Source organism: Dasypus novemcinctus, chromosome 24 (genome assembly GCF_030445035.2).
Source record: "Dasypus novemcinctus isolate mDasNov1 chromosome 24, mDasNov1.1.hap2, whole genome shotgun sequence".
Classification (NCBI taxonomy): domain Eukaryota; kingdom Metazoa; phylum Chordata; class Mammalia; order Cingulata; family Dasypodidae; genus Dasypus; species Dasypus novemcinctus.
This window is the reverse complement of record NC_080696.1, coordinates 38169288-38182987: the sequence shown is the minus strand read 5'-3', so window position 1 is coordinate 38182987 and position 13700 is coordinate 38169288. Positions and strand designations below refer to the sequence as shown.

Genomic DNA, 13700 nt, shown 5'->3' with positions numbered 1-13700 from the left:
TATTGATTGCAAGTTGACAGCAACCTCTTATTACTAAGGAGGCAGGCGCAGCCTCCTAGGGGTTGCTCTTGCAGGGAAAAGGGTACCTACCTGCATGTGGTTACCCCAGCTTTCATTTCTGCCATTTTGTTACACTCTCCCTAGGCTATGCTTACCATCACCCAGATAAAGAAAACACAAATGGCCCATTGTCTGTATGAACACACTGGAGATATGTGTAGGACCCAGACAGACCCTTTGATCCCTTGATGAAAAAGCTTGTTATTTTTCCAGGAGTTATGTTCTCCAGCCCGTGTGTGAGAAGGCCTCCAGGGCTCCCTGGTAGTCTCAGCATAGGAGTCTAGGATTGCTGCTTCACTGCTTGGCCCCGCATGCCCAGTACCCTCTCATTCCTTTCTGTATTGTCAAAATTGATGGCAATACTGTGTTGTAATGAGCCTCTCATACATTGTGGGTACCTCAGTGAAGTTCTAAAGTGGGACATCATAAAGAAAATGAAAATCCAAGCCACAAAGTGGGAAAAGATATTTGTAGCCACTGCAGCTAACAAAGGATTGGTATCCAGAATTTATGAAGAAATCTTACAAATCAGTAAGAAAACAATAACTAACTTAGTAGAAAAATCAGCAATGCTTATATACTGCTGATACTGTCTTTATAATTGAACATTCACATACCCTGTGGCCCTGCACCTAGGGAAGCACTGCCCTGAGGGCTGAGGCATCAGTACTTTGGCATGGGTCACCTATAACCTATACCCACGCGCATTAGTTAGGAAGCTGAGTCCTAGAACAGTGATTCTTAGAAATGAAAGCACTAAGTTGAAGCCAAGAGGGTTGTGAAATCAACTCAGTGGGTCTGCCAGCTAAATAGGAAAGATCAAAGTGTAAGGGTAAGTAGGTAAGTATTGTTTGAAGTTTTTGTTCCATATTTATATGTTTTTGATACATTCATGCATATATGTGTACTGGGCTATTGATGAAAAATGTATTCTTCTTGCTCATTGTCAGTAAAGTTTGCATCGAGAAACACATAAGAAGGTTTATGGCCTCTTTGTTTCAGAGCAAAACCTCAAAACCAAGTTTATGATCCATCAACAGGAGAATGGATAAACGTACTCTAGTCATATAATGCATGCAATATTATAAAGTAGTGGAAAACAAATGAACTGTTGCTATTGGCAATAACATAGCTAGATGGTAGGAAGTATTAGTGATAGAAGCCAGCTGTAGGAGACTATATACAGTATATCATTTTTTTATAAAACTCAAGAAAAAGCAAAACTAGATCATACATATGATAAAACTTTTTTTTCAATGGCAAGGCAATAATAAAATTCAGGATAGTGGTTACCTCTGGCAGAGAGGCAGGAAGATGTGATAGGGAACGCAAACACTACTGTTTATATTGTTGTACTTCACAACATGTTGCATATATCAAATATTAAAAATTAAAATATAATGAAAGAGTGATTGTACCTGGTTTGGGGGCCCATACACTGAGTTAGGGCTAGAGGAACTGATGAGCCGAAAGTCAGAATTTCCATTAGTAACTAAGAGGTTTGTTGTGTCCTGAGAAAGGAGAAGGCAAAATTGGAAGAAGCTACTCTTAAATTCTCTTTCCACAACAAACTCTTTTTCCTCTCCTCCTTCACCAGAAATAAAGGTGAGTGGGATTTGTGAGGGTTTCTAGGAATCATTCACTTGTTCAGTGCACATTTACTGATACCTTCTTTTCCAGGTTATATATGTCTTTAGGTTCTGGAGAGAAGGTAAGACATTCTCTTCCCTCAAGGCAGGCAGGTTATATGGGAAATAGATTCAGGGATGGATAGTTACAAGGCCATATGGGAGTACACCGATAGAGAAATACCCAATCCAGTGGAAGCTAAGTGAATAATGGGATGAAAGATAGCAGAGGTTATCTGAGGAATAAAAAGATGGCTCAAAATGAGAAAAGCTCATGTAGTATATGACATTTTCACTTCTAAATAGGGGAAAAAATGAGAATATAACCAAATGACAAAAAAACATTTCATAAAATTCAGTACTTATTTTTGATAAAAATGAATTTAGGATTAGAAGAGAAATTCCTTAACTTGAAATTGGTTATTTATTAAAACTTAGGGCAAACATCCAACTTAATGTTGAAACTTTGGAAATATTTCTATTAAAGTCTGGAAAAAGACAAGAATGCCTGCTATCACTTTACATTAGATATATGGTCACATGTTCATGTTCATACTTAATAGTAATGTTCATTGCAACATTTTTTAAGAGTAAAAAGTTAAAAATTGCCTAAAAATACATAAAAAATAAATTGTGGAATAAAATGGTGAACAATGAATGAACTAGAGCTACTTGTGTCAGTGTAGTTAAGCCTATATGTTTACTCAAAAATAAGATACAGAATGATTAGTAGAGTATGATATACCATTTCATATGAATCTTAAGCATTCAGAATAATACCATATATTTTGTATGGAAATGTTTGTAAGTATAAAACCACGCATGAAAATAACAAAAGTTCAGCACAGAGGAGAAATGGGAATGTGATTGGGCAGAGATATATACAGGAGCCTTCGGCTATATTTGAAATATTCTGTTTCTTACAGAAAAAATATCTGTACCAAGAATGGCCATTTGTGATTTGATAAAACTTGAGTGGAAGGTTTTTTTGTTTGTTTGTTTGTTTTAATAGGCAAAATGAGCCACATGAGCAAAAGTCAAGAGTGAGGGACAGTAGTGCTCAAAGGGTTTATCCTCAGACCAGTCCTACAAGGTAGGTATTATCCTTAGTCCCATTTCACAGATGAGCAAAGACTAAGAAATTCTGTTCTAAGATTGCATAGCTGCAAATTGCAGAGATGGAATTTGAACCTAGGTGGTTTGGCGCCTAAGCCCCATTTTTAGGGGAATGCAAAAGACAGGCACCCCCAGTTTCTTGAATGAACTGAGCTTTGGAATTATGTTATTTGTGTCTTATGTAGGAAATGATCCGACTAGATGAAGTTCCCAATCTGAGTTCCTTAGTATCCAATTTTGATCAGCAGCAACTTGCTAATTTCTGCCGGATTCTGGCTGTCACCATTTCAGAGATGGACACAGGGAATGATGACAAGCACACACTTCTTGCCAAAAATGCTCAGCAGAAGAAGAGCTTGAGCTTGGGGCCTTCTGCAGCTGAAATCAACCAAGGTAAAGTGTCAAGTTCTCAGAATTTTGAGATTATAGCTCTGAGAGCTCTTCCTGAAGCATCTAGCTCTATCATTATCTCTAGAGATTGATCCGTGGGAGGGCTTAGAATATTTAAGTTTCGTGTGTGTGCTTATCTCTTCATTATTTTCCGGGGCCAAGTCCATAAATTTTACCAGACTCTTCGAAAAGGTCCAGAACTCAAAAAAGTTAAGAACTACTATTTTTTCTGCAAATGCATATACCTTTTGAGCCACTAAACTCCTCCTGCACTTTATCCTATAGATTGAATGTATATGCAGGGTTATTCATTATAACATTGTAACAGTAAACTGATGGTAACCCAAATATTCATCAAGAGACTACTTAAATTATAAAGTATTTATGGAAAATTGCATAGCTTTAAAATAAGGAAAGGAATGACTGTCTCTATGTACTGCTATGGAAAGATCTCTTAAGACATGTTAATAATAAAAGGAGGGAAGTGGACTTGGCCCAATGGATGGGGCGTCCACCTACCACATGGGAGGTCTGCGGTTCTAACCCCAGGCCTCCTTGACCCGTGTGGAGCTGGCCCATGTACAGTGCTGATGCACCCAAGAAGTACCCTGCCACATAGGGGTGTCCCCTGTGTCGGGGAGCCCCACGCACAAGGAGTGCACCCTGTAAGGAGAGCCGCCCAGCGTGAAAAGAAAGTTCATCCTGCCCAGGAATGGTGCCACATACACGGAGAGCTGACGCAGCAAGATGACACAGCAAAGAGAAACACAGATTTCGGATGCCTCTGATAAGGATAGAAGTGGTCACAGAAGAACATGCAGCGAATGGACACACAGAGTAGACAAGGGGGGGGGGGCGGGGGGAAGGGGAGGGAAATAAAAAATTGAGGTTCCCATATACCCCATACTCACCCCACCCCACTCCTCCCACATCAACATATGTTTTTCCATTCTTGATTCTTGTATATATTCTGTGTATATTTTAAAGAAGTGAGTGATTTTTGAAGAAAAAGGACTGGGCCTAAACCAAACTGCTTAATAATTTACATTATTCTCTAGCAGGAGAATTTAAACATCTTTTTGAATCACTGTATAAATATGCATAAGTCATCTTTCTTAGGGACTGCATTGTATGGATATGTCATTGTCAATACAATGTAAATACATGGTAAATCAGTCTGTTGTTGATGAACATTTAGTTATTTCTACCTTTTATTACAGAAGCCATATCAGTGAACATCTTTTACAGATAACTTTGTACATATGACTGCTTATCTCCTTATGATAATTTCCAAGAAATGAGTCTGCTGGTCTATAGACATACAAATTTAAATCACAAAGGTTATTCCAATTTATATTCTCCCCAGTAGATATGAGAGCCTATGTCCTTGAACTTGCTAAAAATTAAACTTATTTCTATAACTTTATATTTTACTTTGGCTTGGCATTTCATTTTAAAAGGGTATTTTTTGCTAGCTGCTGTCAGAGTGAGAATCATTCCTGTTATGCAGGTGGAGATCAGTTTACTTGTTGAAGGCTTTAGAGTTTGTTTTGCTGGCTTCAGTTTTGTAAATTACCTCTTATTCTCTCCTTGGCAGCGGCTCTTCTCAGCATCCCTGGCTTTGTTGAGCGACTTTGCAAGCTGGCAACTCGAAAGGTGTCAGAGTCAACAGGCACAGCCAGCTTCCTTCAGGAGTTGGAGGAGTGGTACACATGGCTAGACAATGCTCTGGTGCTGGATGCCCTGATGCGAGTGGCCAATGAGGAATCTGAACACAATCAAGGTACTTTACAGTAGGCCCCTGGAGCCAATTTGATCACCTTTCCAAGGAGAACTAATTTGTGGTTTGCTTAAAGTAGAATTTTCCCTGTGGCAATCCTAGGTCAGGACAATGAGGACCCTTTTGATAACTAGTAAAAGAAACCTCTTTGAACTTCCTCAAAGTGGACCTCATTGCAGGGAGAATGGCATTGTTGAATAACCTGAGGCAGCTATTGTCTCAGAAATGATTTGGAACCAGTCAGTAACCAGAGCATTCTTGGGACCCCAACTGTCCTTTCTGTCTCTATTGCTTATTTTCTTCAGTCGTCTTTTGCCATGCTTTGCTGTTTTCTATTTCTCAATCCCCTTGTTGGTGGAGAATGGTCAGTACCATTCCCAAGTTTTCTCTGTTCCAATGAGTAGACTCCTAGGCTCAGCTCCAAGTTTCTAGGGAAAGACTCTGGCCCAGCTTGGACTCTGGCTGGGTTCAGATTGTGCAAACACAGGAATTCTTGTTGTAATCGTGCAGATAAAAGAGAACAAAGGAGTTCTACTTCTGAGATGGCAGTGTGCAGATTTCCATGGTCTTGCTCTCCAGTAAAACAAGCATAACTGGTGAAAACTCTTGTTTTAAAAAAAGTTTCTGGAAATTATCCTAAGAGCATATAATAAGAAAAGAAACAATTATTCAAGAAAATCTACTAAAACTCAAAAGAATTTGTGGCACTTGAGCTAAGACCTGCTTTTTTCTTATCCCCACCTAGCTCTGCTTGATAGACACTAGTCTGAGCAATCTGAGCAGGTATGGCCAAGAAATTGAGGCTTCCTCTCACAAAGGCTTCAGCTCACAAAGAATATGATTTCTCACTGGGAGGGGCAGGTGCCAGCATTTCTGATTCCCTCTAAATCTTAGTTGGTAACTGTGGCCAAGAGGTGGGGGGCTTCCTTCTTCCACCCATCCTCCACTCATAGGACAGAAGCTCTCTTCCAAGGGAGGCAGGCCGGGAATATTGTGGCCCTGATTGCCCTTGCCCTAGCTCACTTGTTGGACAGAGGTTTCATACTGGGAGTGTTAAGCTGAGAAAATAGAGGCTACTATCCCTGTCCACACTGAGTAGTGGCTCAGAGATTTTGCCCAGATGGGGAGACAGTTCATAAGAAGAAAGTGTGGAGAAGTTCAAGCCTATGGGTGCTCTCAAAAACACTGGAGATTTTGGTAGTAAGCAAATAAGAGGAGACTGGTAGCTCTTCTTAATTAAGAGCAACAATCTAAGCCATAGGCCACCTAGTTCACCACAGAAAATAAGAGAAAGAAGACTGTGGCCCCATAGTTTGTGACCCCATAGTTTAAGTCCCTGGGCATTGTTGAATACAATAGCCAGCAGTTAGTACAGCTTAACAACTGGTTGTGATCCCAGATGAGGGAAAACAGTTTAACCCAGAGATCAGGGAATGAGGGGAAAAAAAGAGCCCTGCTAAAACCACTGTCAGCCCATGTGTGCATGCCCAAGGTCATAGTTTCTGAGGAGTGACACCAAAAACTTCATACTCTGGGGGCACTAGACTTTGCTAAAATAGTCTTTCCAGATACTAAGCAAATAAATAACAAAAACAAGGCCTGGAAATAGAAGAAAGAACTCAGTATTCAGAGTTACTGTAATATATTACCAAAAATGTCCACTTTATAACAAAGAATTATGAGACGTGGTAAGAAACAGGAAAAGTATGACCAATATGCAGGCAACAGAAACTGGCCATGAAAGGGCCCAGAAAGAGATTTAACAAAGAGTTTAAAGCAGCCATTATAAATATATTCAAAGATCTAAAGAAAATAGTGCTTTCAAAAGTAAAAGAAGTTATGATGAAAATGTCTCATTGAATAGAGAATTAACCAAACAGAAATTCTGGAGTTGAATTGAAAAGTACAGTAACCAAAATGAAAAATTTAGTAGAGGGAACTCAACCATAGCTTTGAACTGGCATAAAATGAGAACCAGGCATCTTGAAGAAAGATTGATAGAGCTTATACAGTTTGAAGAACAGAGAAAAAAATGAAAGAAAAAAATTGAATAGACCATCAGAAATGTGAGACACCATGAAAAGCACCAGCATAAGCATAATAGGAGAGCCAGAAGGAGAGAACGAAGCAGAACTAAGAAGCTCAAAGAATTCCAAATAGATAAACGCAGAGATCTTTCCCCTAGACACGTCATTAATGAAAATGCTGAAAACCAAAGAGAGAAAATCTTGAAAGCATGAGAAAAACAACTCATCATATGCTAGGAAATCCCAATAAAATTAACATTGGACTTCTCATTAGAAATATTAGAAGCTAGAAGGCAGTAGGATAACATATCAGATTCTGAAAGAAATAACATGTTAACCACAAATCTTATATCCAGCAAAACTATCTTTCAAAAAATGAAAGCAAAACAAAGAATTCTCAGATAAACTGAAACTGAGAATTAGTTGCTAGCTGACCTGTCTTATAAGAAATAGTAAAGGAAATTCTTCAGGCTAAATGCAAGTAACCTCAAACAGTAATTTGAATCCACACAAAAAACAGCATCAGTAAAGATAAAGACAATATAAATGCATGTTTCTTCTTTTTTCTCTTAACTTATTTTAAAACAAAATTTTTGAAATTATATTGTTGGTTCTGTAACATATAGTTGACATTAGTGGCACATATAGTTGACATTAGTGGCACAAAGAAGATGAGTGAGAGCAACGTTATATTGGGATTTGGAAATGGCCGCAGTTGGTAACTTGAATCCACGTCAATTAAGAGAACCAAGATGGCAAATAAGGTTAATATTACAACTCTGTAAATATGTATTTGCTGTCTTAGCTTCTTTAACACAGAAAATGATATAAAGTAATAAACATAACAATATATTTTTGGGTTTCTAACATGTAGATGTAATATATTTAATAGCACAAAAAGGAAGAAGAGGGAATAAAGCTATATAGGCCTAACATTTCTTTAACTCATTGAAATTAAGTTAGTATAAATCTGAAATAGATTCTGATAAAGTAAGATGTATATGACAAGCAATAGAGCAACCACTAGGAAAATAATTAAATTAGTAATAAAAAAAAAAAACCCACAAAGAAAAGCCCAAGCTAGATAGCTTCAATGATGAATCTAACAAATTTGTTTAAATACAAATTAATGTCAATTCTTCACAGACTCTTCTAAAAATAGAAGAGGGAACATTTTCCCATTAATCCAATGACGCCAGTGTTACCCTGACATCAAAAGCAAAGAAATCACAAGAAAAAGGAAACTACAAAGATGTAGATGGAAAAGTCCTAAACAAAATTCTTGCAAACCAGGGAGCAGAGGTGCCTCAAGGATTTGAGCACCTAGGAGGCCCCAGGTTTGGTTCCTAGTGCCTTCTAAAAACAAAGACAAAAAACAAGCACTCAAACAAACCAACTCAGGGGAAGTGGATTTGGCTCAAAGGATTGAGCATCTGCCTACCACATGGGAGGTCCAAGGTTCAAACCCAGGGCCTCCTGGCCCATGTGATGAGCTGCCCATGTGCAGTGCTGATGCACACAATGAGTGCCATGCCACACAGGGTTGTCCCCCGCGTAGGGGAGCCCACATGTAAGGAGTGCGCCCCATAAGGAGAGCTGCCCAGCATGAAAAGAGCACACCCTGCCCAGGATGGCGCCACACACACACACAGCTGACCCAGCAAGATGACGCAACAAAAAGAGACACAGATTCCTGGTGCCACTGACAAGAATACAAGCAGACACAGAAGAACACACAGCGAATGGATGGACACAGAGAGCAGACAATTAGGGAGGTGGGCGGCAGGGAATGGGAGAGAAAGAAAGAAGAAGGAGGGAGGGAGGAGGAAGGAAGGAAGGAAGGAAGGAGAAAGAAAGAAAGAGAAATGAAAGAAAGAAAGAGAAAGAAGGGAGAGAGGAAGGAAAAAAAACTAACTCAGGGCAGCCAATGTGGCAGCTGGTTGAGCACCAGCTTCCCACTTAGAAGGTTCTCAGGTTCAATCCCTGATTCCAGTAAAAAAAATAAATTCTAGCAAACCAAATCCAATAACATACAAAAATAATTATACACCATGACCAAATAGACTTTATCCCAAGAATGCAAAATTAGTTCAACATATAAAAATCAATATAGGGAGTGGATGTGGCTCAAGATGCCTCCCTCCCACACGGAAAGCCCCAGGTTCAGTTCCTGGTGCCTCTTGAAGGAAGACAAGCAGATATGGAGAGCAGATAGCGAGTGCAAACAACAAGAGGGAGAAATAAATAAAAATAAATCTTAAAAAAAAAATTGTAATATACCGTATTGATAGAATAAAGGACAAAACCACATAATAAACTCAATAAATGCAGAAAAAGAATTTAATAAAATCACCACACCTTTCTGCTGACAATACTTAACAACAAAGGACTAGAAGGGAACTTTCTCATTTGCAGTACATTTGTGAAAAACCTACAGCTAACATCATGCTTAATGGTAAAAGACTGAAAGCATTCCTTCTAAGATCGGGAACAAGATAAATATATCTGCCCTTTACTACTTCTATTCAGCATTGTTCTAGAGGTTCTATCCAGGGCAATTAGGCAAGAAAGTTAAATAAACAGCATCCACATTGGAAAGTAATAATTAAAATTATATTTGCAGAGATTGTGTGCATTATATATATAGAAAATCTGAAAGAATACACATATACACACACAGAACTATTTGGACTAACACACAGCAAAGTTGCAAGATGTAAGACCAACATAAAAATCAGTTGTGTTTATAAACACTACCAACAAGCAATCTGAAAATGAAATTAAAGGTCCGTTTTTTTTTAAAGATTTATTTTTATTTATTTCTCTCCTCCCCCCCCAGTTGTCTGTGTCCATTCGCTGTGTGTTCTTCTGTGACCGCTTCTATCCTTATCAGCGGCACCAGGAATCTGTGTTTCTTTTTGTTGCGTTGTGTCATCTTGTTGTTGTGTCAACTCTCCGTGTGTGCAGTGCCATTCCTGGTCGGGCTGCACTTTCTTTCATGCTGGGCAGCTCTCCTTACGGGATGCACTCCTTGCACGTGGTGATCCCCTACGTGGGGGACACTCCTACATGGCAGGGCACTCCTTGCATGCATCAGGACCATGCACGGGCCAGCTCCACATGGGTCAAGGAGGCCCAGGGTTTGAACTGCAGACCTCCCATGTGGTAGGCGGATTTGGATGCCCTGTCCATTGGGCCAGGTCCACTTCCCTAAAGTTCCATTTTTAATAGCATCAAAAATAATAAAATACAAATAGAAACAAATTTGTTTTATATAAAACTTATACTCTGAAAATTACAAAACTGTTGAAATTTGAAGAAGACTTAAATGAGAAGATATCCTGTGTATATGGTTGGAAGACAGTAAATATTGTTAAGGTAGCAATATTCCCCATAATTAGAGAGATTGAGAGGTGAAGAATTTTCTCGTCTATTTTTTGTTTGTTATTATTACTGAAATAATGAAAATGCTCTAATTATGAAGTGATGAATGCAAATATATCAAATACCATTGATTGTACACTTTGGATGAAGTGTGTGCTTTATTAATATGTATCAGTAACATTGATTTTTAAAAAAAAAAAACTTAACATATTGATCTACAGGTTCAACACAATTCCTATTAAAATCCTAGTTGGCTTTTTTGGAGAAATTGCCAAAACTGATACTAAAGTTTATGTGAAAAACAAGGAACCCAGAATAGCCCAAAAATCTTGAAAAATAAAAACAACATTGAAGGTCTTTGACTTCATGATTTCAAAACTTCAGTAGTCAAGACACTGTGATACTGCCTTAAGAATAGACATATAGGTCAATAGAACATAAGAGTCCAGAAATAAACTTTCACATTATGTTCAGTTGATTTTCTACAAGGATGCCAAGACAGTTCAGTGGGGAAAGAATAGTCTTTTTAAATGGTACTGGGACCATCAGATATCCACATGCAGAGGAATGAAGTTGAACTGTTTCACACCATATACAAAAATTAACTCAAAAGTTTCAAAGAGTCTAAATGTGAGAATTAAACGAATGAAGCTCTTAGAAAAAAACATAGTTGCAAATCCACATATGTAAATTAGGTGATGGTTTCTTAGATAGTAAAATTAAAGGCAACAAAGGAAAAATAAATTAGATTGCATTAAAATTAAAACTTTTGTGCTTCAAAGGATACCATCAAAGTATTAAGACAATGCACAAAATGGGAGAAAAATTTTGCAAGCCATATATCTTATAGGGGACTTGTATCTATAATATATAAAGAACTCCTGCAGCTTAATAATAAAAAGACACTATTAGAAACTAGGCTAAGGATCTGAATAGACATTCTCTAAAAAAATTAAAATGGCTAATAAGCACATGAAAAATGCTCAGCATCATTAACCATCAAGGAAATACACATCAAAACCACAGGGAGGGAAGTGGATGTGGCTCAAGCAATTGGGCTCCTGTCTACCATATGGGAGGCCCTGGGTTCAATTCCTGGGGCCTCCTGGTGAAGGCAAGCTGGCCTGCACAGCGGAGAGCTGATGGCTTGTGCCACGTAGAGCTGGTGCAGCAAGATGACCCACCCAACAAAGGGAGACGCAGAGGAGAGCCAGTGAGAGATGCAGCAGACCAGGGAACTGAGATGGCCTAAGTGTTTTAGTGCCTCTCTCCTACATCAGGAGGTCCCAGGATCGGTTCCCGGTGTCTCCTGAAGAGAAGACAAGAAGAGAAGTTAAGCAAACACAGAAGAATGTGCAGCAAATGGACACAGAGAGCAGACAGCATGCATAAGCAGCAAGGGGTGGGGGGGATAAATAAAATTTTTTTAAACATCTTAAAAACACAACCAAAAAAAAAAAAAAACCACTGTGAGTTACCACTTCACACCTATTCAGAGGCTATAATCAAAATGGCAGATAAATATTGGCAAGGATATGGAGAAATTGAAACCCTCATACACTGTTGCTGGAGCCATAAACAATCTGGTAGTTTGTCAAACAATTAAATACAGTTACCATACGACCAACAATTCCACTCTATATGTAAGAGAAATGAAAACCTATAACCACCTAAAAATTTGTACATGGCATTACAGCATATTCATAATAGCCCAAAAGTGGAAACAACCCAAATATCCAACTGATGAATGGATAAATAAAATGTAGTACATCCATACAGTGAAATTTTATTTGTGAATAAAAAGAAATGAACTACTAAACTATGCTCAAGGTGCATAAGCCTTGAAAATGTTACGTTAAGTGAAAAGAACCAGTCACAAAAATATATGATTTGATTTATACGAAATGTCCAGAACAGGCAAATCCATAGAAACACAAAGTAAATGAGTGATTACCAAAGGCTTGGGGGTTGGGAGGAAATAGGGAATGATTGCTTATAGGTGTGGGATTTTTTTTGGGAGTGATGAAAAATATTCTAAAATTGATTGTGGTGATTGCTATACAACTCCAAATATACTAAAAACCATTGAATTGTACACATTTAGTGGGTGAATTATATGGTAGGTGAATTATATCTCAAATATGTTTTTTAAAAAATGAACGCGTTCTCCCCAAAAATTGGAGTATGGGGTAGGCATCAAGAGTAGTCACCACCTCAATCATTATTGTAGGGCCAAAGAGATAGGGTGTGAAGCTCAGACCCCTTGAGCTAGCTTTCCTGTCCTCATTTTTGGGAATTACCTTGTTGCCAAGCTCTGACTGGTGCTTAGAAGACTGAGTTTCTTGAAACTATTTATCCCACAAGGTTTCTTTTGAGGCCTGTGCAACCAGGCACCAAAGAGCGGCATTGACTAGGAATAGGGTCTGAACTTCCGCAAACATTTATTACTGGCACTGTGTGCCATCCAGTGCACCTTCCCTTCTTCCATAGACCTCTCACGATCCTTCCACAGCCCATGAGCTAGGTGGTAGGGCATTATTACCTAGGAAGATATATGTGAATAAATAGAATTTTCTCGGATCTTCTCCAGTAAATTTTTCTTACGTCTTTGCCCACTGCCACTTTAGTTGCCATCAAGAGTTAACAGGTGGATTAAAAAGAAGAAATCAAATAACAAGCTTTAATGAAAAACTCAAGAGTTTTTTAAACTTTTATTTAACAAATACTATTTGCTTATATGCCAGGCATTGGTGTAAGCACCTTGAGTATATTAAATCTTGTAATCTTCACAACCTTGGTAAGAGGAAGGTACTATTGTTCTTATTCTTATTTTACAGATGAGGAATGATACTGAGGCACAGAGAATTCAAGTAATTTACTCAAGACCACCTAGCTAGTGAGTGGCAGAGCTGTGTTTTAAAGCCAGTAGTCTGGTTCCCAAGTCTGCTCTTAATGACCATGCCACACCAGCTCTCAGTCCTGCTTTGTTGAACAACTTGTCTTCTCACGGGGTTGTGGTTCTGTGTTAGTGATATAACATGACTGGCAAAATAGTTCTAAGACTGTAGAAGGGCATAATTTAGATGCTTATGTCAAGATATCCTGCAGAAATAACCATGACTTCTGGATGCGTATTTCCTGAATATGTTTGATAGCCCCTGCTCTATACTATGTAGTTTTTTTGGCCTTTATAAAAGGCCTCTAGGGCAATAGTTCATTAGGATCTTGAAAGAACCTTAGTCCCTGTTTCATCCTTTTGCCTTAAAGATGAGAAAACTGAGGGGGAGTAATTATCCTAAGGTCACATAGCCACTC

General features: G+C 38.5%; 1 protein-coding gene across 3 annotated transcripts in view; it reads left to right on the top strand.

Moving 5' to 3' along the window:
• Positions 1-13700, top strand: part of TRPC4AP (transient receptor potential cation channel subfamily C member 4 associated protein) — a 93141-nt gene that overhangs the window by 44661 nt on the left and 34780 nt on the right. For all 3 annotated transcript variants that reach the window (XM_058286962.1, XM_058286963.1, XM_071211656.1), the window contains exons 7-8: positions 2990-3197; positions 4792-4977. In XM_058286962.1, coding sequence (XP_058142945.1) covers positions 2990-3197; positions 4792-4977 — 394 coding nt within the window. The remainder of the gene's footprint in view (positions 1-2989; positions 3198-4791; positions 4978-13700) is intronic.